At 51.5% G+C, this 24,069-nt stretch overlaps 1 protein-coding gene across 1 annotated transcript in view; it reads right to left on the reverse strand.

The window, feature by feature from the left end:
- Nucleotides 1–24,069, reverse strand: part of CACNA2D3 (calcium voltage-gated channel auxiliary subunit alpha2delta 3) — a 982,973-nt gene that overhangs the window by 957,824 nt on the left and 1,080 nt on the right. The window contains exons 3-4 of the mRNA XM_004702433.2: nucleotides 24,019–24,069; nucleotides 23,269–23,350 (exon numbers count right to left, since the gene is read on the reverse strand). Coding sequence (XP_004702490.1) covers nucleotides 23,269–23,350; nucleotides 24,019–24,069 — 133 coding nt within the window. The remainder of the gene's footprint in view (nucleotides 1–23,268; nucleotides 23,351–24,018) is intronic.

The raw sequence follows: 24,069 nt of genomic DNA on the forward strand, positions 1-24,069 counted from the left end.
TCACAAGGCTCTGTGTCAGGGAGCCACGAGGGAAACAGAGACAGAGACGAAGGGGCCTCTCCGCGCTTGTAGGCTGCAGCCAAGGATAGCCAGCAGTAACTGAATCCAAGCTCAAGCTTAATGCCCACAAGTCAGGTCCAATGGGAGAAAGAGGGTGAACATTAAACAAAGGTTCTCTGACTTGCTAGCAGCTGAGACCCCAGCACCAAAGGGAAGTAAAATAGTCCTGGGCCTGTGGCCCCAGTTCACACACCACAGGTTCATTTCAAACAAAACAGGCAAAAACGTCTCGATGACCAGTGAATGGCTGCAGATAAACTGTCAGTGGTACATTCAATCTATGAGGGGGTACTCCTCCCCCCAAAGAACAGAATTGTGCTTTGTACGCATTTTTCCCACTAGGCGAGCATCAAGCAACTCACTCTGAGTTAGTTCACCCAGTGGCATCGCCTGGGAATGTGCTCTGTAGTCACAGAGAATTTTTTCACCAAAGAAGTTTTGCTCAGACCTTGTTTTTCGTGATGGCTGATTTCAGAGAACAGCCCACAGCTGTGAATTTTTGTTTCCTGCTTTGGAAAAATGGCGCAGAAACTGTTGTGATGTTGAACACACCTTACCAAGTACAGCGCTGTGGAAGAACCTCAAGTGAACAGTGGTTTTCTCATTTCAAAAAAGGTGAAATATCGAGTGATGACAAACCTCATTCTTACCGACCAAAAAATGACAACTTGTAGTGCACTTAGAGTTCATTCCACCAGGTCAGACTGTTAATCAAGTTTCCCATTTAGAGGTTCTGAAAAGATTGCATAACAATGTGAGACAAAAATGGGCTGCTTTGTGGCAGATGAGGGACTGGTTTTGCCACCACGACAATGCACCTGCTCACCGGTTTTTGGTAAAAAATAGCATGCCTCTCTTGCCCCACACACCTTACTCGCTCTATGCGACTTTTTGTTTCTGAGCATGTACAGCAGTGGTTCTCAACCTTCCTCACACCACGACCCTTTAATACAGTTCCTCATGTTGTGGTGACCCTCCAACCATAAAATTTTTTTTGGTTGCTACTTCATAACTGTAATTTTGCTAGTTATGAATCATAATGTAAATATCTGATATGCAGGATGTAGTTTCATTGTTACAAAATGAACATAATTAAAGCATTATGATTCATCACAAAAACAATTATGTCATTATATATTGTGAAATATTTATTTCTAATGACAAATCAATGAAATTTTGTCTTGAAGCATGGTGTAGCATGGATAACAGTCTTCACACCCGGTACTTGTATGTGGGCATATCTGCATGTGGGCAGACCCGCCTGGAGACGATAGAGGAGCAGTGTCGTGGTTCCTAAGACCATCAGAAATATGGATTTTCTGATGGTCTTAGGTGACCCCTGTGAAAGGGTTGTTCAACCCCCAGGTTGAGAACCACTGATGTAGAGGGACGTGAAAGGACGTATATCTAACAAAGTAGAAGAGGTGAAGAAAAACACGAGGGAGGTGCTGTCAGCTATCCAAACAGATGAGTTTGAGAAAGGTTTCCAAGAATGGAATCACAGATTTGACAAATGCATTAAGTGTAATGGAGAGCACTTTGAAGGTGATAAGGTTGTCTTGTAAAAAAAAATACAAAGCTTTGAAAAAAAGCTTTTTTGGGGGGTGCCCCCTTATAGTCGTGCTAGCGCACACTCAAAAGAAAAAAAAAGCTGCAAAGTAACGACAGCTTCTGAGGTGTCTGCTGAGAGGTCATGGTGACTGTTTGGCAGGGGGTGGAGGGGTTGAAGGGTCATCCTGAGATCTTTTCTTGAAGGACACAGGACAATCACGGGGGCTTCTTAGGAAGAGATTTTAAGAAAACCAAATCCAGTGTAGATAGAGAAAAGGCCAGAAAATACCAGGAAAAGGCCAGTCTGTACCAGGATTTTTTTCCCCATCACAACAATTATGACTGCATATTCCTCAAGGGTAGCCAGGGATCCTTGCCCATCCACCCTACAGTCCTGCCCTTGCCCCTTCCACCTTCCTTTTGTTCCTAAAATGCATAGAGCCCTTCTAAGGAGCACGATGTGAGTCCCTTGAGGATGCTCAGACTCCTGGTTTGACTTGGTATAGACCGAGGGTTCAGGACCCTGTAGGAAAAAGTCGAGGGAAACACTGCACTCAGACGAGCACAGAGCTGGATGGAGGACATGTGGGGGGAAAGAGCCTCACATTTTGGTCGTTTTGTTGAACAACAAGTCCCAGGATTTCTCAGCAGTATTTTTCTACTTCTCTCTTGCTCTCCCCTGCCCACGCCTTCACCCCTTCCCACCATCCTCATGACCTTCAACACCTGCTGTTCTTGGTGTGGAAACCATTCTTCTTTATTTTTCCCTTCTACAGGAGTAACCTTCTACAGCATTTGTCATTGTGAGGTTGACTAGCTTTGCTGAGCATAATGTCTTCCAAATTAATTCATGCTCCGAAGTGCCTGGCGGTTTCATGTTTGTAGGGTGCACCGTGTGCCATTGGACGTATGTACCCCAGTGGATTTCTCCACTCCTCCTCAGGGGCAGTCACTCGTTTCCGTGGTTTTACTGTGGTGGACTTTGGGCGGGCGTGCGGGTGTGCGGGCGTGCGGGCGTGCGGGCGTGCGGGCGTGCGGCTGCTGGGCTCCAGCTCTCCCTCCCTCCCTCAGGAGAGTGTGCAGTCGGGTGGCATTTCTACTCACGTTTCTTGAAGGAAGCACCCCACTGCTTTCCACAGGGGCTGGACAGCGCTGCAGCCCCACAGCCTTTCCAGCCTGGCTTATTTTCCAGGTTTTGTTTTCATTTTTTAATTTTTGGTAGCAATAGTCTTCAACCAATCCTCATCGGAACGTAACTCTTGCTGGGTTGCAGAAGTGGGCTGTGGGGGCTGGGGGCGTATTAGATAGGCAGTTCTTCAGGGGGGGCTGGGGGGCGTATTAGATAGGCAGCTCTTCAGGGAGAGGGGTTCAGGGCAGAGGGAACAAGAGACAAAACATGAGCTTATTTGAAGGTAATCAAGTGGCCATCAAGCTCAGAAGCAACAAAGCCCACATGGAAGAAACACACCAGCCTATGCAACCATGAGGTGTCGAAGGGATCAGGTATAAGGCATCTTCAGAACAAAAAATCTTACCATAGTGAATGATGGGGGGAGTGTGGAGTGGAGATCCAAAGCCCATTAGTAGGCCACTGGAGATCCCCTTGCAGAGGGGTCTCGGGGAGGAGATGAGCCAGTCAGGGTGCGATGTAACAACGATGAGAAATACAACTTTCCTCTAGTTCCTAAATGTTTCCTCCCCGCTCCCACTACCATGACTCGAATTCGATCTTGCAAGTCTGGCTAGAACAGAGGATGTACACTGGTACAGACAGGAACTGAAAATACAGGGAATCCAGGGCGGATGAGCCCTACAGGACCAGTGGTGTGAGTGGAGAAACAGGGAGGGTAAAGGGAGAATGGGTAGGAAAGAGGGAACCGATTACAAGGAACTATATGTGACCTCCTCCCTGGGGGACAGACAACCGAAAAGTGGGTGAAGGGAGACGTCGGACAGGGCAAGATATGACAAAATACCAATTTATAAACTATCAAGGGCTCATGAGGGAGGGGGGAGTGGGGAGGGAGGGGAAAATGAGGACCTAATGTCTGGGGTTTAAGTGGAGAGAAAATGTTTTGAGAATGATGTACAAATGCGCTTTACACAATTGATGTGTGTATGGATTGCGATAACAGTTGTATGAGCCCCTAATAAAATGTTTTTAAAAAAGCAACATGAGCTTATACAGGATGCATTCCTGGGGCGCAGGTTCCAGGTGGAGAGGCAAGCATCAGGCAGGGCCCAGGACCCCCTCTTCCACCTCAGGTCTCAGGGAACACTCATCCCCTTGGCAAAACCTCCCCGTGCCACTGTCAGGAGCAAGTGCTCAGGCCCTGCCCTCAGAATCCTGTGCACACGCAGCGGTCTCCTCTGGATTCCACACTGGATCTCCATGGAGGGGGCAAACCTTCTTGTGGGCATCCCATGCCAGTCACCAGAGCCAGCGCAGCTCCTGGGACAGAAAGGTAGCTCCTCTTGCTGTCATTTGCTAAGCAGAACTGCACCTCAGGGTGTCCAAAGCTGAGAACTTTCAGGAGTAGACCAACAGGGCTTTCTTCTGAGGCACCCCTGGGTGACTCACCATGCCAAGCTTTAAGCTAGCAGAGGAGCACGTCAACCATCCCTGGTGGAGCAGCCACGTGTCGAGGTTGGTGGCATGGATGAACACAACCTCAAAGCAGGAGCGAGATCCACCTTGCTGGGTACCAGGCATGGCTCAAGGAAGCCATGCTCTCTCTGGAGATGCCATCCCAACACATGGGACAGGGAAGGGATTCATTCTTGATATAGTTTGACATCCTGGACTAAACACTGCTGCTCAGGCAGCAAAGTATCAATAGCCATCATCTCACAAATGAATACTGTACATGTGCACTGAATGCATCCTGAATTCAAGAGCTGACTTCATGCAATTAAAGAAAAAATCAGAAAAAAGAGTACAAAGGACTACTTGTCACACCGTGCCCCATGGCCTTTCTTGGCCCAGCAGCCTTGCCCCCAAATAGATCTGAGAATAGGAGAAACAGTGTGAAGAGTGATACCTCACTACAGTGGAAGGGGGAGGGGTGTTCATGGGTGAAAACAAACAAACCCACTGCCACTGCGTTGTGGGACAGAGCAGAACTGCCCCCAGGGCTCTAAGACGATAAATCTCTCCAGGAACAGACAGCGGACTATGCCTCTCTGGGAGCAGCTGGTGGGTTCCCCTGCACCCTGTGCCACCAGGGCTCCTTCTGCAAGGTAGGCGTGTAAACCACCCTGAACACACAACACCAACATGAAGCAAACACACGGATGTAGCTCCATGGGAACAAGGTATTCTCTCTCCAATCCCAGAAAAAGCGCCTTGGCGGTGGGTTTGCTGGATCCTTTCGGTTAACATCCTCGCAGGGCTTGAGGCACTCAGGTGGCATAATGATCACGCACTCCGATGTTAGCCACAAGGAGGCGTGCATGTAGCCACCTACCGCCCAGGAAGAAAGGCATGGCCATCATTCCCGAAAAGATGACTGCTGGAGTTGGCTTCCATGAGGTCAGTTCTGACTCACAGCCAGGAAGGCCCGGTGGGCTGTCGCATGGAATCTCTCTGAGTGGCATTCCACTCAGAGGAGGGGTCCTTACGCAGGGGAGCTTCAAGGTTAATTCAGAACAAGAAAACATTACAGAGCTTGTTCCCCCAAAGAGTGGGGAGTTACCCTCATGCCACCGCACCCCAGCTTGAGAGGGGCCGAGGGATTCACCTTGCAGCAGCCAGGAAGTGACATTTTTTCTCACCAGTCTTCTCAAGATAAGAAGTCAATCTGGAAAGTGCACGCGTGTGTGCACGCCCACGCCCACTCACACACTGCACCTCCGGAGCACGGGGGCACCTGAGAATTTCGGTAGCACATGGAGGAGCCTGGGAGCCCCCAAACTGACATGGTGGCTAACGAGAAGGCTGACCTCTGTGCTGGCATTACAAGGTGGCCAGCAGCCCTGAGCCTCGGCTTGCACTGGGTGTCAAATCCACTCCCGCCATCGCTCCTCCCCTTATTACACATAGTAATGACGGGGCCTCCAAGGAGCCGAGCACAAGGCAAGGACAGGCAGACAAAGCCCTGGCCCTGGCGAGTCCCCCACCTCAGACCTCAGAGCATGGGCACAGCTCAACGAGCACTAGAGACAGAATCATGATTGTCTCCCCCATATGTGCAGACACTTTTAATGCTATTGCATGTGGAGCATTAAGTCTTCCTGATCCAATTCCACCTTCACAACAAGGCCGGTGAGCTGGAGACAAGTGCAAAGGGCACCGATTTCAAACCCCCAGTCCGCTTCCAGGCCCAGGGTTCGAGTCCATGGCGAATCTTCAGGTTCAGGGTTCAACCCACAGCTAGTTTCCAGAGCCCTCTGATACGTGGCACATGCCTGGCCCAAGTGGCCCTCGCTCCGAAGACATGGTGTCCTTATTCCTGAGCCACTCAGTCACACCTCAGCCCACCCTGCCCATAGAGAGCTGCTGACACTTGTTGAGTGGATGCTAGTTTTCTTTTTTTTTTTTTAATTTGGCAGTTTAAAGCAATTAATGTCATTTACTCAGGCATGTTATTAAGTCAAGGGAGGTAGATCGGAGGAAGTGAAGATACCAGGTTATATAAATACCAATTTAGTCACGTCTAAAATATCACAGGACTTCATCATGTGTCAAATGCTTTAATTCTGTTCATTTTGCTGTTCACATCCATAAGCGACTGCATCCCCACAGGCACCTCTGAGAGCAGTGCAGACCACATGGGCTCCTGGGAGAAAGCATTGCGATGCTGCGGAGACATTCCCAGCAGGCTGTCATCTCTGCCTCCTTCAACAGTCAGCTTCCTCCTTCCTCTGCCATTCCGCAGTCTTCCTCCGTGTCTACAGAGTTCACACGGGTTTGAATGGGCTGCCCCTTCCAGAAACGCCCTGAGGCAGGGTCAGTAGAGCCTCCATACCCCTCTCTACTGCAGCAGGTGCCTGGGAGAGACTGCAGCAGGCGATAGGTGTTGGCAGAACCGGGAAACCCGAGGAATAAACGAGAAGAAAAGCTGGAGTGCAGAGCCTCCGGTGCTTGCTGAAGCAGACTGGGGCGTGATCACCCTCTTCTGGAGGCACCGTCACACCCCATCAAGGGCAGACCCAGGAGGAAGCCTCAAGCTGCCTCAGGTCCCCGAGCTCAGCAGTGGGCTCTCAGGCCAGGGCACTGCCCGCCGTTGCCCTGGGATCTTGCTGCAGCACATCACACCCAGATCTCTTCAAGTGCAGAATGGGATGTAGCACCCGCTCCTGGGCTTGCTGTGAGGGGGAAATGTGCACTCACTGACTCACCAGCACTCACTCACCAACACTCAGTCACTGACACACCATTCACACTCACACTCACACACTCACCAACACTCACACACTCACCCTAACTTACACTCACTGACCAATACTCCAGAAGCCTCGCCTCTGGCAGTACAAAGAAGGACTGCCTGGCTAGAGAAAGATGACTGCTCACCCAACCAGACAAGAGGAAGGCCAACAACTAAATGGCCAGCAGGTGGACTGGCTGTTGTTCTGAGGGGGTGGAGTTCAAGGTCACCTGGATGCAAGCTCTCTGTGTACAGTCTATTAAGTGCTAAGCAAAACATCGGTTGTTCTTAAGAGCATGGCTCACCAAGCATCCCCTTCCCCAGCCTTCTCCTCTCCTTCCATCCCTCCTCATCATAGCCCTTCAGAATGCCCATGCATCTACCTGGCCCTCCCACAGTGCAGAGCCCAGTGGTAACATTTGGGACCAACTTAAGGTTGGTCTTGTGGGCAGGCAACAAGCAGCGCCAAACATGGTCCAGAGTCCAGACTTCACAGACAGGTAGCCCTGGGTTCAAGAATGGACACTGCCCCTTATGAACTAAGTGACCTTGGGCAAGTCACTTCCTGAGCTTTCACTTCCTCATCTAGAGAGCAGGGCTGTGCTAGTACCCATCTCATGCGATTACTGAGAAGGCAGAAGGAAATACATGCATCAGACTTTGTACCACGGCTGCGTGATTAACTTTACCTATCATCATCTATCACTTACTGTTGGGGAAAACACAGCTCCATCCCCACAGATCAATGCTGCACCTCCCGGGACAAAGCTGAACTGGTAAAAATGTGCTGTGGAAACATTCAGAGCATTTTTTATGCATTTATTAGGTTGTGAAATCAATCCACAGGTTGCGCGCCAACTTCCAACAGGACAGACTTGATGTTGCTATGGAGAGGTGGTGAAAGGACATAACAGGGAAGTTGCATTTTGCATGCAAGGTTGTATACAAGGCATCCAGTGAAAAATGGATTTCTGACTTCAGGCCATGGTCACAAACATAAGGCAACCACTGCCTTGGGGGAGAATGCATCCCATGCCCAACACCCGGCCAGCGGCAGCAACGCAGAGATTATTGGGAAGAGGTGGAATGCTCACAGGGATGCCCTGTCCCAGGCTGGTAACCTCTTCCATGAGAAGCAATGCCGTCGGCAGCAGTTCAGCAAACTTCTCTCCATCTCACACCCTGGAGAAGAGCCTGCTTCAACTCTGCCAGTGATTCCTACATAAACTGTCTCAAGTAGCACATGCGTGCCCGGCACCTTCTGACTCACAAGACAGAATATCTGTCTTGCTCTGAGCCCTTTGTGCAAGAGCAGGTCGTCCACCCAGGGGAGGCTGTCCTAGGTGGGCCGCCCCCACGTGGGCCAACCCCACATGGGCCAGTTACAGAGGGAGCGGCCAGTCACCGCCTCCGACCGATCAGCAGCAACTCTAAGTGGACGTGCAGGTGTGAGAGATGTGCGTGTGGGGAAGTTCCTGGGGTCATGGAAGGGCAGGCAGAGGGAGGGTGGGTCTCCATAGGGAGAGCCTTGTGAAACCACCTCTCAGTGCCTGGCCCCTGGGGTCAGCAAGCTCGGACCCCCTGGGAGGTCCACTGTGTGACAAGGAGACCCCTGGGCCCTACTGACCAAGTCAGGGAGCCACCCCCTGGACCAGTGCTTCCCAACACGAAAGACAGCGCCCCTGTGGGTGGGGCGGATCTAAGGGGACTGCTCAAGCAGACCGACACTTCATCTTGGATTGTGGGCTGTGGAGTACAAACATTCTTAATTGCCAGGGGGTATGGTGTGAGGGGGGAGACAAATACGTTTGGAAACCTATGACCCTAGGATGACACATCTCCAAAAGCTCCCGGGTGATGTTTCTGCAAGCGGAACGGGGTCCAGTAGCCAGAGAAGGGTAAAGGGTCCTCGGTGCTGGGCACGGTGGGGAGGCAGCATGGGTGAAGCCACGAGGCTGGGAGCAGGGCAGTGAGCTGTGGCCGAGGCAGGCAGGGTGGGGATGTGGCACAATGCCAGAGCAGCAAAGGGAGGTGGGCACCCAACCTGCCTCTGGGCTTCACTGAGTGTTCTCAGGGCGAGTGCTGACGCAGGACTGGATGCAGGGAGCAGGGAAGAAGACACTGCTGGCATTCAGCCACAAGCAAACATCTCTGGTAAAGTACGTGCACCAAGACAGCTCAGGCTGTTCCCAAACCATGCCTTCCACCCAGAAGGAAGCACTTTCTCCTCTCTGGTCAGAGGAGGCTGCAGCCTGGGTTTCTGCGTGGTTATCGGTTTGAGTAAATGCTGGGCGAATTGTCTGTCTCTGGCACAATTCACTGAGCCTGTGGAGGCAATGTTAATAAGAGACATCCCTGGGTGACACATGGGGGCAACGCAGTGTGGCTGTTAAAAAGGAGGTACGTTGGGGAAACATGTTTTTCATCTGAGGAAAGGTAGCACACAGCCTGACTTCAAGAGAAGGGGGACAGGTTCTCTGGCAGGTTGACAAGGGCTGGATAAGCACAGGCAGAGAGCAGATGGGACATGAGCTAGGGGCCACCTCCTTCTGTCTTCCAAGAGGACCACTGTGGGTGGTAGAGGGCAGCCTGCCCACTTTGGCTCCTAAGGCCACGGGGCTGGGACTCAGACTGCCAGCGTTCCAGGCCTGCCTCATCCTGCCTAGTTCACCCAGAGGTTGAGGGCATGTCAGCCCTGCACACCAAGCTGCAGGGAATGATTCCCAAGATCCCCCTCAGCCCCAGCCCCAAAGGCCGGGAAGTGTGAGGTGGGCATCCAATTCTGGCCACTGCAGGGTCACACCAGAAATGTGACCCAGGACGCCGCAATGGGGAAAGAGAGAGTCCACCCTCCCGGGAACAGCAAGGACACACGAGACTCTTGGGCAGTCCCACGATCCTCTATCAAGTCCTAATATTTTGGGCAGGAGGAGGTGGAGCTGGACATCTTGTGACAGCACTGTCCCCCATTAAATCCATGGGTTCTAACTCCCCATCCTCAGCCAGCTGCTGCCCCCATCTTGCAGAGGCTGTCCGAGATGCAGGAACTGAGCACCCCCACTGGCAGGGTCTGCTGAATGTGCCGCAGGACAGATGCTGGCAGTGACAGTAATGCAGACTCACTTTATGGGCCTCTCCAGGATCCCATCCTGAGGGAAGGGCCTAAAACAGCCCAGGCACAGTGTGAGTGTTACGTCGCCCCAGCGCGGGCAGCACTGCTCCGTGAACGCCTGTGCATGTATGTGCAGCGGGCAGAGGAGACTCAGCCACCCACTGCCCGCAATGCACCGACGCAGAAACCCAGTCCCACGGTGAGAGATAGACAGACAGATGGACAGGCACAGACAAACAGATAGGAGGCCGGGTTATGACCCCCAAGAAGGCGACAGGGGCAGGAATGAGAGTTCACATCTCCTGGCTGTCACTGGAAGCATGGTGGGGGAGCGCCTTGTGGAATTAGCTGCAGTGGCTCCCTGATTGCTGCTGCCGAGCTGCTGAGCTGCCCCACCCCCAGGTTGGCGGTGGCGGCGGCCCCATCAGTCTCGCTTGGTGCTCTCCGCGCACCCGCTGGCACTGCAGTGCTCCCAAGGCAGCTGCTGGGCTCGGCTCCACACTGCAGAGGTGCTCAGGACCCCTCAGCTCAGCCCAGCTGGGATGCTGCTTCTGGGGGAGACTGGGTTTTGTTTTGGGGGTGCTGACATGGTGGGGGGCAGGGAGGGAGTTGCTAGGCTGGAGAAGAGGGGACCAGCTGGCTGGGTCATCTGGCAACGAGAGGGCTGTGGATGCGGATGTGGACCCCACCATCTGCAGGGACTGGGGTTGGCCTATGGTAGCTCAAAGGCAGCTCCAACTGTCCAAGGTGCCCACGCCGATACAAGGGTGCACCAAGAGGCCGGCGTGGAGGTGAAGGGGGGTGAAGGTCCTGCATTTGTGCTCCACAGCGTTCTCCCACCCTTGTCCCCTCAGGGGAGACATGGCTTAACATCGCGTCCTTCATTAACTGCTCATTCCTTCATCGCCCCACAAACACCCTAATGCCCACCCAGAGACAGCTGTGTGCCAAGTGCCAAAGGGAGGACCCTTTCCCAGTCAGAAAGACCAAGGCTGGCCTGATGGAACTTAAGGTCTCTTTCACAGGTCTCCTCTCCCCCATCCTGAAGGACATAAGAGGTCCTCAGGATATCAACAGCCCCAGACCTGCCAGCGCACAGCCAGATCCTTGGGACTTACTCCAGGCAAAACAGAACTGACCCGAGTGGGTGCCAGGACCGTGGCCGTGGAGCTGGCTGTCAGTCAAGCACAGGAACGCAGGGCTGCAGCTTCACCGAGAAGAAAATGGACAGGAATGCACACCCGGGAAAGACAAAGAGAATGGAAACAGCAGAAGGGAGAGGCCGGCACCTACCAGGCACGTGCCTGATATCCAGCTCTAAGACTTCTACATAGCTACGTGCCTAAACCTTACCACAAACTCATTTTGCAGGACAAGGAACCTGAAGCCAGAGCCACGCTGAGAAGGGCCATGCTGGAAGCCAAAGCCTGATACATCGCCTCCCAAAGCCTGAGCCTGACCATCCTCACCATCATCTCCCACCACAGAGCAAACTTCAACCAAACCCAAGCAGACTCCAGACAGACAGACTCCTTTAGAGTCAGACCTAATGAGAGGAGGCTGCATTGAGTGGAATAAAAGGGAGGACTGAAATCCCAGCTCTTGTGCCTTTTTAATTCTGCATCGTGAAAGCAAGTGGCAGTGCACCCAAGTGGCAGTGTACCTGGACCAAGAATTCTGCCGGGGAACCCTTCAGGGCAGGGAACAAGTTTTCACCCACCGCCCTAGTAACGAAAGCCTGGATGAAAAGGCAGCCCCGGGAAAGCCCCCATCCTCTCCTCTAGCCCTGTCTCACCACAGGCTCCGGCACTGGGGCTCACAGGAGCCAGGACCACAGCCTGCAGAGCTCCACCTGCTCCGTCCCGGTTTCTGTAATTCCAATAGGGTGGACGGGACCAGACACAGGGTTGGGTTTGATGGTGTTAAATGAAAACGATAGGAATAAAGCCCCTGTAAGCATCGCCATCGTTGGTTGTATTCCCTGCAAAGCCCTCGGGGCTCAGTGGGGGTCAGTCTGGACCCTGGTCAGTCAGGGTCTCCAAAGCAAGGGCTCCCGATGGCCTGGTGTTAAGTAGCCTGCACTTCCTGGCACGTGCGAGTGGCTCTTTGGCAAGGATGATGACGAAGATGGTCCTTCCAGTCCAGTCACTTCCCACAAGCCACGGGCAGTTGAGCATTCTGGGTACACGTCCTCATCCAAACCTCTCACAACAGCCCTGATGACCCCGTGTGAGAGCCCAGAAGGCAGAGGCCCGGCAACTCACCTATCATGGTTACAGGAGCACCTGGATTCCAGCCAGATGGGCTTGGATCCCTCCCTGGGCCTCTCAACTCAGCCACCTCTGCCTTCCCAGCACCACCAGACCAGCCTCATCTTGGAAAAGCAGACTTCAATACCCAGCCATCCTCTGACTGCCTTCGAAGTACAGAGAGTGTCCTTGTCCTTCAGAGACCATTCGTTTCAAGCAAAGCAAAAACAGACACGTAAAACCTTGTTCAAGCAGCAAAGCCAGCTCCGGTGGTTTTCCTGATTCTAGCATTCCTGCCCTGGGGAATGTATACCACTACCTCCTATTAAAAGATGAATGAGCTGAGAGCCCTCTCCTGAGAGGATTACATCTTATTTCAAGGCGACCAGACAACTCCTGATGTTTTGAAACACTCCGAGTTGGCCATGAGCTGGGGCTTTCAATTAGCTCCCCGCTTCTCTTCACCAAGGGGAAGACCCCACATCAACCAGCACCACACACACACACACACACACACACACACACACACACACGGCGCCTGATGGTGATCCCTACAGACACAGCCCTACACAGCCTGCCATCAGGACTCGGGCCAAAGCCAAAAATGAAGAGGAGCCCACCTGCAGCATGACCACCCCAGAAGCCACTCGGCTCTCAGGCATCCATGGGGTGGAAATCCAGTGATCTGCTGATGGCACCCGACGCAATCGGGCTGCGTTCGCAGCCATCTCGCTGATAATGTGTGCTGGCAGGAGGCGAAGGTTAAAGCTGTCTTAGGACTCAAGGCCGAAGACTAGGCTGCCTCTGGTGGGCTAACTGCCCCCACCTGTACTGTTTTTTCACTGTGTTTTCCTGTCTCTGGCTCAACAAAGCACAATGGGGAAAGGGGCTGGGATGCACACAGACAAAGAGCCCAGCGCCCGCTCTTGTCTCCCGGACTTGCCCTTTGCTCTGCAGATGACAGCATAATGACCCTGCAAAGGCAGACTGGAACCCCAAAACTGCCCACCCTGGCTGTACCCCAGGACCATACTGAATGCTGCTTGTTGTTGTTCCTGCTACACTGATGTGCATAACATGCATTGCCTTAATTTTATGAACTCTCGCCCCGTTAATAACGCAGGGACCAGAGCAGTCAGGGGCCAAAGCTCCCATGTGCCACATACTGTTCTAAGCAACTGCACAGGTGTTACTACATCACTGACTCCTCCCCAGAGCCTGACAACTTTTATTACTCCCTTTTATAAATGAGCACACCAAGGCCAGGGAAGAGGAAGGTAGTGAGCAGGGGTCCAGAATTCAAGCCCACAACCTATGTGCTTCCTTTCAAAATCTCTCAGCTGCACATGGACTGCTGCAGGAGGAAACTGCGGTCGATCTGCTGTTGTACCCCAAATCATGGCGGGACCCACGCTCAGTGCAGCAAAACACTGTTGGCCCTGTGCCATCCCCGGGGTCAGTCGTGGACTGCATTGCGGCAGTACACCGTGTTCCCATGGCTACTTTGAGGCGGTAGAGTGCCAGGCTTCTCTTTCTAGTGCCCACCTGAGAGAGACCACGTCTGGGACAAAAGAAAGGGCAGCCAGGGCCACATCCCCCAGTCCTAGGGGGGATGGTGGGGTGGGGGTGGGGGGATCCAGACAAGGCTCCAGCCTGTGGTCAGGGCTCAACCCACGCAGGAAGCTGTGCTGTAAAGAACAGGTTCAGGCTTGGGGCATTCGGCCCAGAACGCCCAAATCCGAGCCCAGGACACCAACGGGGCAGGCTCTTCGGCCGACCTGAGCGGAGGGTTCCCTATGAAAGCTAAAGGGCACGGCAGGCTGCCTCCACAGGGGATGAAGAAGCAGACCAGAGGACATACATCACTCACCTGACCCTGGGCCATAGATGGCCCCGGGCATTTACAGCCTCTCCGTTGCCTGGGAACCTGCTATCCGCCTTGCAGGGAACTTTAATAACTGTGTGAGTCTGAAGAAATGTGCCTCACCGGACTGATTCCTCAAGTGCAGAGTGTACTTGGGACTTATGTGTCCTACATAATTGTATCGGATTCAATAGTGCCTTAAAAAGAAAGTTCTGCCCTTCATTTCAGTATACCTTTCAGTACTAAAAACTCAGGATCAACAAAAAAAATTCAAACCAGAAAATGTTTGACCATAACAAGGTTAACACAGAGACAGGTTTTCCTCCTTTCTCAACATTTCAAGAAAAATATGCATTTCCTTCTGGTAGAGCCCTGGTCAGCACTCTCTTGTTTACCTGAGCAGCTGTGGTGCTGGCGCGGTCCTTCAGAGTCTGCAGCCCGGAGCCTGTGCATGCCAGGTGACGTCTGGACATTTTCTGTACTGTCCGGCCCAGGGAGAGCCACCAAATCCTGTGCCCGTTTGACTGCCATTATTGACTACACACAGACTTCGGGTGCTGATTATAATGGCCTTACACACGGAGATTTTCTTCAAGTTATATTGCTACCATGGCAAAGATCCAGCCCCGTGAGCACACAGTGCCTATATCTAGCTTTACATAAGATGGAGGGGCAGTTTCAACCACTCAGTATCCTTAACGGGACAGTGTTGGATGGCAGATGCTTGAAGGCCACGAGGCAACAATGGAAATGTTTCCTAAGGAAGTTCCTGAGATGAAGAGGCCAGTAGCAGAAGAGCAGGGAACACAAGCTGTTGACACCCTGCCTTCCAGTGGCCTCCTGTGAAAGGGCATCAGCTGCAGGCCCACTGCAGCAGCCTGGCCCTGGAATGGAGGGCAACTATCTTGCTCCAACACAACCCATCTCTACCAACTGGTCTCCAGCCTGGCCTCCTCCCAAAGCCGAAACTCTGGGAACTCCAAAGCAGCAAGAACGGCTCGGCCAAGAATGCCTGGAAGGCTCTCCAAGAGGACATCTGGATCCAGCAGTGTCCACATCTGTCTCTGGGGTGTCCCCGCGGAGGGGGCGGGGGGAGCGTCTGGGTGCACTGGACCTTATTCTGGGCTGTGAGGTAGCACAGTCATTTCCTCGGCTGACTACTGCTCAGATGTCATGTCTGAGCGAGAGGGGGTGGGGCAAACAGCAGGAACAGGCACATTCCACTAGGCGGCTCCCTTGGCTGCAGGAGAAGGGAGCTGACCACCTGGGGCAGGCCTGGGCAGGAGGTGCTTTAGCTGCCTCCTTTTCTCTGTGGTTCCTGGCTTCATGAGCTCCTCCCCCAACTCATCATGTACTAGCTGAGCTCACCTTAATACATTCAAACACCAGGTGCTCACTCACACATTCATCCAACTGCTCATCTCCTTCGTCAACACATGTCTCCGGCCAATATCAGTCTTGCTTCCTCTCAAGTGTCTGAAGAGCTGGCATCAAATAACAAGCGCACTGTAACAAGCGCAGCCTGCTAGTAGGTTGCCTTTGTGTGTCCGGTATGATGAGAAAAGCTGTGTGTTTGGCTTCACGTAAAGCTCTCCATGACATGTGAAGTGGGAGACACTGGCCTCCTTTGACCCTTAAGGGTGTGGCTGCAGAAATGTTACACTGCTTGTCCAAGGTCACCAAGCTATATGAGTCTCAAAGCCAAGTCTACCTAACCCCAGGTTGTGGGCTCTCAACTGTTATCCCTGGGCTTTGCCTCTGCCATGATTTTTCCATTTGTTACTTCATCTCATCTTCCAAAGCAACCAAGAGGTAGAAAATATCAGAACATTCTACTATTCACATTCGGTCATGCACAAAGCTAAAGAAACTAAACACCATTGCCAAGCTTTGAAAACCCAGCTCGTTGCCCACCCACAAGCTGGTCACCTTGGGAAGGCGGTTTGACTTATGTGAGCCTCACCTTCTGAATCTGTAAAATAGGGCAGCAGCTGACAGAGTGAGACTTCAGTTCACGGAGAAGGAACTACGGCTGACAAGGGAGGCCTCCGCGCAGACTGTGGCTGGGCACCACAAAACGGGCTGAAGAGCACAGGGGCCCGGAAAGGAAAAGTACCAGGAACAGCGAGAACTGCCTGACGTGAGGGGTCTTAGCCAGGTGAGCCTCATAGGCTCCGACTCAGCCTCAAGCTCTGCGTTCACCGTCTTAAAACTCCTCAGGGTCATAAACAAGGGGTGCCAGGTCTGCATTCAACACCAGGTCCCACAAATTATGGGGCCCTTGGCTGCTTCCAAAAGCTCGGATGTTGAGCAAACCCATGCCTGGTGTCCCGGACCATTCAGTTCTGCCTGGCACCATGGCTCACGCAGCCAGCCTCCCTGGTAGCCCAAGAGGACAAGCACAGTCCTCCCTGCTCAGCCAGCAGCATCTGGGATGAACACCCTCCATTGCGATTGGCACAAGCACACAGGCACAACCTCAGTAAGGATGGTGGCAATGACATTCGAGTATCGACTGGCAGTTGCCTCACCTGAAGAATCCACAACCATTTGCAGCCCGGCCCAATGTCCTGCACCGATCATTTACATAGATAACAGCTCTTTTAACCTTGGAGGGTACAGTTTTCCAATACTGGGAGCCAAGAAAAATAGCTGGGCCTACACAGAGTGAGGAGGTGGCCATCCATTTCCTGTCACTAGATAACGCTCTCCTCTCCAATGTGGCCTTGAAATGCCCAGGACTGGTCTGGTTTCCAAGCTGTTTGGGTCATCTGGATTCCAGGTCACTGCTAAGCCCCACGAGAGATGCGCACAGTGCCACTGGGGACTGGAAGGCCTCGGGCCCCACAGCCTGAGAAGGGGCACTCAATCAGTAGTGCCCAAAGCAAATGAAGGCTGAAATGGTCACCGACTCACTGGGTCCTGCTCAAAGTTGTGCTACTAAAACAACTTTCTTCTGAGAACGGACAAGTGGCTACACAGACAGCCCTCACATTGCACAGGCCATCCAGATGCCTACCAGGCCCAGTGGAGGCCTAGGCACAGGCCAAAGACATGGTTTACCCTTCAGGAGTCATCATCTCAAGTAGAGTCCCCTAAGTGTGAGGTCCCTCAAGAGAAGGGGGCGCCTCCCTGCTTAGCCCCACTGCAGCGCTCCACTTGAAGGTGAGGTCCTGAGACCCGAAGGACCGACCGAAGACGCCTGCCCGGTGCAGGTGATGCCAGCGGTGCCAAAGGACTGACTGGAGCTGCCTTTTTCTCACAGGATGAAGCACGTCCTAGCTGCAGCCACTCCGGAGGAAACATGGTTCCTGTGTCTCTCGTGTAAAAATCACAAGGAACGGAGGGAAATAAGCTCATTCAGAGGCTAGCATTGTACGTACATTTTACCTTCTTTCTCTCTTAGCTCCAGCCATTGCAAACCTCTAAGTTAAATCATAGTGTCCCCAGGAACCCACATTCCAACTCAGTGCTCCGCGCAGACGGTGCTGTGGGTCTCAACCGAGGTGGGGTTCCAGCAAGTCCTACTACAAGGGCAGCAGACAGACGGAGGAGCCCTGAGACAAAAGGCACTTCTCCTCTGAAGGAGGCTGGGTGCCTGGAGAAAGGAAGGTGTGTTCGCTGGCACCAGTGACTGCAGATCTATATGCATGGCAGGCCAAAGACAAAGCTCCCTCCCGGAGGACACAAGCTTCCCCTGGGACCCCAGCACACCAGAGTGATTCATCAATCAGCCCAAGTGGGAGCACTAAATACCAAACGAGGATCAATTAAGGACCGAGAAAGGTTAAAATCGCCACCTGCACATCGGTGTGCAGAGGCTTCAAGCTGAAGGGAAAGGAACCGCCTGTAAGGGAGACGGGCTCTGGGGAGCAGCTCCACGTTCACCCTAATACATGGCTGTGTCTTCATCTTCACCTTCAACTGGAAGGAGGAATGGTGCCGGCCCTCGTGAGACAGTCTTCATCATCGGTCGGTCTTTTGGAACTCATGTGTTTACCTAAATGCAGTGTTAACTTCACTGTGAAACTGAGCCTGATGCCACCATGAGACTAACAATCAACACTGCCATAAAAACCCAGTCTTCCCTTGAAAGGAAAGTCATGTCTGCATTTCCACGTCCCTTCATTCTGACAAGCATCTGCACATCTGTAAATCTTCTGACCCGCGCAGGCTGCAGCAGCTCTGAACGGCGAGAAAAGTCAAAGAAGTAAACCCAGCAGAAAAGGAATGTAAAGGAAAAGAAGGACGATGAAGAAGCAGAGGAAAGAGCAGAGAAATACACACGCACAACACAACAGCTCAAACGGAATGTTGGCAAACCCACACATGGATGCACAAAAACCCTGAGCTGGAGTTGAGCAAGCAGCTTTGTATAAAGTTACCCAGAGTCTCTGATAACACCGCTTGGGCAAGAAGACTCACAAGCTGAGGGTAACTGATTCCCATCCTCTGCAAATGGGCCCAGGACTGGGCGAATGACACGAGAAGACTGAACTAAGGAGACTGAAAGCTGTTCCTTCAGAGAATTCAAGACTTTGGAAAACCAGCCTGCAAGGGGGGACGTCCCGCCATCTGAACAGCGTGGGTTTTCTGACACCAGCAGCCCCGGCTGACTGTCCCCAACAATGCTCCATGCCTCCCCATCAAAGCCAGCTGCAGGGAGTCCGGCTGCCCTGGGGCAGGTGGTGCAGCACAGCTCCCAAAGTCCTGGTAAGTAAACCCTCCTATTTAATTATTTAGAAGTTCATCGATTTCCACATTGATGAAAAGTCATAATTATGGAAATGGTTTAAAGGACCAACCTTTTACTTTGCTGACTCTGCCCTGTAGAACAGAGACATCAGGTGTATCTATGAAAGTCACCCTCTCATTAAAGAGTTGACAACACAAAGCCCCAAGGTACTCAGTCCGGCCTGGTAAGTGCTGTCGGCGGTGTCCAAGGGAAATGTCAATGTTCCCCTAGCACTGATGACAGAGACACACTTACCTGTGTTTCCTCTGTGTATTATCTGGAAAACGTGGATCTGCATTCCCTGCATACAGGCCTAGGGAGAGTGGGAAAGGCCAGCTCCGGCACAACTCGCCCAGAGGAGCTAGACACGAGAGTCACGTCTTTCAGGTGGGAAGTTAGGGATGGAGAGCCCGGGAATGTAGCAGCCTGGGTGACCATGCCTACAGAGATGCTTCTCCCTGATTCCTGTAATACAGAGATGCCTGCTTCAAAGAATCCCAACAAACTCATCCTTTGGGGAACAGAAAGCAAGGCGGCAGCAACCGACTGAATGCTGACATGCATGTGTCCCAGAGGAAAATTAATGAAATGGTGAAGTGGCTCAAAACCCCTGCAGTAGCTGCCAGTGAAGGTGGGCAGGAGACATCCCCCGAGCAACACACCCACCCACAATTCCCTTGCAGGGGCCCCTTAGCCTGTAACAAGTGCTCAAGTGCCACACCCCTCCAGGGTGACTTCAACCCTTAAGTCCTGTGCTCATCCGTGCTGGGCTGAGACACATAACGATGCTACAACCTGGCTGGTCATGCTTTGTCAAACCACAGCTAGCCTCTGTACAAAGAACAAATGGGTTGAGATTCCTGTGTCTGGGAAGGATTGAAAAAAAAAAAAAGGAAAAGCAGGTCTGGCATTGAAGACCTAATAATAGACATGATTTTAAGCCAAAGTCGTGAGAACCATGACTTTAGACACAGAAACAATTACTGCAGCAGTCTTCCTTCTGAACACACGACAATGTGGTGCAGTGTGAAGTGTTTGCATTACCGTCCATGGAATCGGCCAGGACACTGTTCCTGCAAGTTGTATTACTAACAAAACCTCTTACCACAATGGCAGCTTTCCCAGTCTCCAAATATTTTTAAATAGATGCCCACTTATTATTTAACTCATATCCCAAATAACCACACTGTATTAGTCCAGGTACTTTAGAGAAACAAATTCACAACAACTCACGTATAAGAGAGAGTTTTATGTAAAGAAAATGTGCATCATGAAAACATCCCAACCCAGTGCTACCCAAGCCCACAAGTCCAACATTAACCCATTAACCCAACACCAGTCCACAAAGTCCTCCACCTCACAAAACAGAGGCAATGATGCCGACTGCAGGAGGAAAGCTGAGTCAGTGAACGAATAAGCATCTCAGCACTAGCAGGGGTCTCCACACCGCTGCTCCAGCACCCAGGGCTGCATCGGGATAGGTCCATGTAGCTTCTCCTTGGGGATGTCTTGTAGGAAGTCAATCTTGCAAGCTGAAGCAGGGAACTGCTAAGGCAGCTGCATCCTGGTGCTACCATCACAAAGCAAGAGACCGGAGAACTAGAAAGGCAAGGCTTCACCACCCATTTATCCCTCCGCCTTTCAATTAGCCCCACATGTCATTATCGGCCAGGCTGGCACAATTAACTAACTCACACACTGTCAAATTTTGTTTTGTTCTGTTTTTAACCTTAGTGCAAAAAGTACTGAAGTGCTACTCCAAACCTGAGCATACTCTATGGATTCATAAGATGAAGTGTTCATCAGAGAAACCCCATAGAATCCATAAAATGGTATGACAATACATAGCGGGCCTCACTGAGGATCAAGTTTGCATGACCACACCTTCACAGCACAGTTCAGTTTATGATACAGCCTGGTGTTATCACCTGTGAGTCCCCTGACCACAGGATTAATGCTAACATTCTTCTCCACACCATGTTTTCTCCCTCATTCTGAGAGCACCTTTCTTGTTAGGATGTAGCAGCGATGTGATGGAGCTGAGGGAAGCCCTAGCAACTTCCTGGAAAAGGCAAGAAACTTGAAAATAAACAGGAGAGAAATAGCTGTCTCCTTGCTATTCCAAGCTGAGGGCCTGTCTCTCACACGCTGAGCACTTCAAGCCTTTTCCTCTGCTCATGGCTAATTATTTAAAGACAGTGCCATTTGGAAGCAAGAAACTTACATGACCAAAAGATACCTTAAAAATAAAAAAGTCCCTGAGTTATCTCGTCCCATCTGTCAACATCCATAAGCAGTCCTTGCCAGCAAGTCAAAGCCATAGGCTATCGCGGGACCCTTTGGCAGGCAACTGCCACTCAAGTGCTGGAGCCAATACCCATCCAGGAGCCAAATACCAAGCAATACCTTCCCTTCCCCTGGCATCTGATTACAAAATGCCAGGCAGCAGCAAGACATGACTACAAAGGCATAAACAGCTGGAAATAATTACACAATTGTCAAGCTGCACACCTGACAAAAGCAAACCTCGGCTTGTGATTTCAGTATCAGAAAGGATGCTGATGAGAAGGTAGGAGAAGCCTTTTAGCTGTTCCTAATTTGCTATTATAGACTCCAATCACAGGGCTGATGGGGTTTTGTTCCGTGTGCATGTGAGTCTAGCCTGTGTACATGCTAACTTCAAAGAAGGAAGAAAACAACATTTTTCATGTGTTCCTGCAAAATGTGCAATAGAAAATATGTAAGCACAGCAACAACAAAATTTAATCCAGTCTTTGAAGGCATCTTTTCAGAGTTGCTACAACTAAACAACTGAACTATAATATGCAGATAAGAAATATTTCTTTAAAGTTATTTTAAAATGTTCTCCTCTTTAAAGAGTAAAGAAAATGCACAGGCAATGCGATAGTCCAGAATTCTGCACATCAACATCAGGCACACACATCAGGCAAAATGCAATGCAGGGATTTGTCCAGAGCAAAAGACAACTAAGGAAATGAAATTCCTGTAGTTTCCAGGTGGGTTACAGGTATGTAAATTACAGACTTCCATAAAAGCATGTCTTAGCCTAAAGCTTTTATCGCAGCCTGTAATGCAATGAACTCCTTCCCAAATAACTAAATTGAGTAAATAATCTTTCCATGGTTTTATGCACTACGGCTATTGGAAATTTTAAAGGCAGAATCACTTCTGTCATTCCATTTGGGGCTGATGCTTTATTACGATATTTGGATTCCATGTGACAAACTGTTTCATATAATGTCTCCCAAAGTGCTACTCTTTGAAGTGGAATGCCATAAATAAAATACGTACTTGGTTACCAGGCAGCATGCAAGACACATATGGTACATTGGACCAAAATCCACATTTTAAAATGCTTAAAAGTTAACTTAACAATGTAAGCTGTTTGCACCCATTTTCAGAGAATTATCTTCTAAAGGCCAATTTATTTTCTATCATTGCAAGAGTATTTGGATTAGTCCTGTTGATTTGCTAACTTGAAATTGTTTTTAGCCCGCTAATCTCTTCTTTGTGGTCCCCTTTTTTCCCCCTTTCTTTCTTTCTTTGAGGGGATGGGAGAAAGGGGAAAACCATAAGTCTCATGATAGAATTTTAAGCATAATGCTGCCTATTTGAATTCAAATTGATGTTGCTTCTGATAACAGCCCAATAATCAATTCTCCATTCTCATTACTCTCCGGAATTATATGGACGCAGACCAATCTCTTAAGTTTGTGGACTACTCTCATAGGTTATTACCCAGCAGTGCAGCTGAGTGGAAAGATAACCACATTCATTCTCCTTATCTGTAATGATGTAATGCATCCTAGCCCTGGGTCTACATGATTGGGGAATAATGGGATTGTACAACTGCAGGGATGACAAACAATAGTGCAGCATCTTTCTCTGATACCCTGAACCTCCAACACACCCAGAGAGGCTTCCTAAAACAGGCGCCTGCTCTGCCCGCTGGACCAAGTTCGCATTTCCCGTCAGAAGAGCAGGGCGTTCGTTCGCACAGAAACAGCAAGACTGACTCTGAGAGGAGGGCTCTGCGAAAACACGGTTCCCGAGCCGCCGCGGCCAGGACAGTGCGAGAGAGTGAGCCCCTGCCTTTCTTTGTGCTCAGAATCGAGTGTCATCTAAAAATAAGCCTTGGGCAGGGAGAAGTCACTGCACAACACAATGACAAGGGAGCAGGGCGCAGAAACACTTCTGATAACCGATGCTTCTCCGGACTCACGTTTGTTTGGGAAACTAAATCTGCCTCCATTTTCTGTGCTGGGAAAAAGAGGGGAAAAAATCACTTCCTGCCACCACTGAAACCTTACCTTTTGCAGAAGCTGGGAGCCCGAGTACTTAGCAGCAATGGATTTTATCTCCCCACCAAACGCCGAGGCCCAGAGCTTCACCCTGGGGAACAGAGGGCACAGAGGAAATGTAACACCGGCACAGTGAGCACCACGCACGCACGCACACTCATACCTAGAGCTGGGGGCTCAAGAAATAGGGCGCTAGCATATTTTAGGGGGGGGGTTCAGGAAAAGAAGAAAGCAGGGTGTGGGGGGCCCGTCTTGGTAGAAATTGCAGCATCGAACTGCAGAGCGCAGCACTGGAGGGGTCGAAGAGGGTCTCATAGTCAGAAATGTGCAAAGTCTCCCAGGTTCGGTAAAAAAAAAAAAAAAAAAAGACCACCGGTTTTATTTCAGTCAGTGCCTGAGGACTTAACCGCCCAAACTAGCATCACTTAGGGAATACAAGAGGGGAGAAGCCCACCCTGCCCCTCCCCAAAGAAGTGCGATGGTCAGATAGCACCTAAGGGGAGAATTAAAGACCCTGTAAGTGGGATGAGGTAAGCAAGCTCCAAAGTTGGCACCCACAGAGGTGAGCCCCTCCGCAGGAAGCGGGCAGGGGCTCCCACCCCGGCCTCCCAGCCCGCCGCAGGAGCTAGGAGGCAGGGGCGAGGGGCGAGAGGGGCCAGGGGCAAGGGGCCAGGCCGGCCCCGCCGCACTTGCAGGCGGGGAAACTTGGGCACAGCGGGTCGGGGTCCCCTCCCCGGCGGCGCGGGACCCCACACTTACACGGAGAGCGGGATCTGCTGCTCCGAGCGCCCCGCGGCCCCCAGGGCGGCG

Source organism: Echinops telfairi, unplaced genomic scaffold, assembly GCF_000313985.2.
Source record: "Echinops telfairi isolate 266 unplaced genomic scaffold, ASM31398v2 ScPeMD7_31;HRSCAF=116, whole genome shotgun sequence".
Classification (NCBI taxonomy): Eukaryota; Metazoa; Chordata; class Mammalia; order Afrosoricida; family Tenrecidae; genus Echinops; species Echinops telfairi.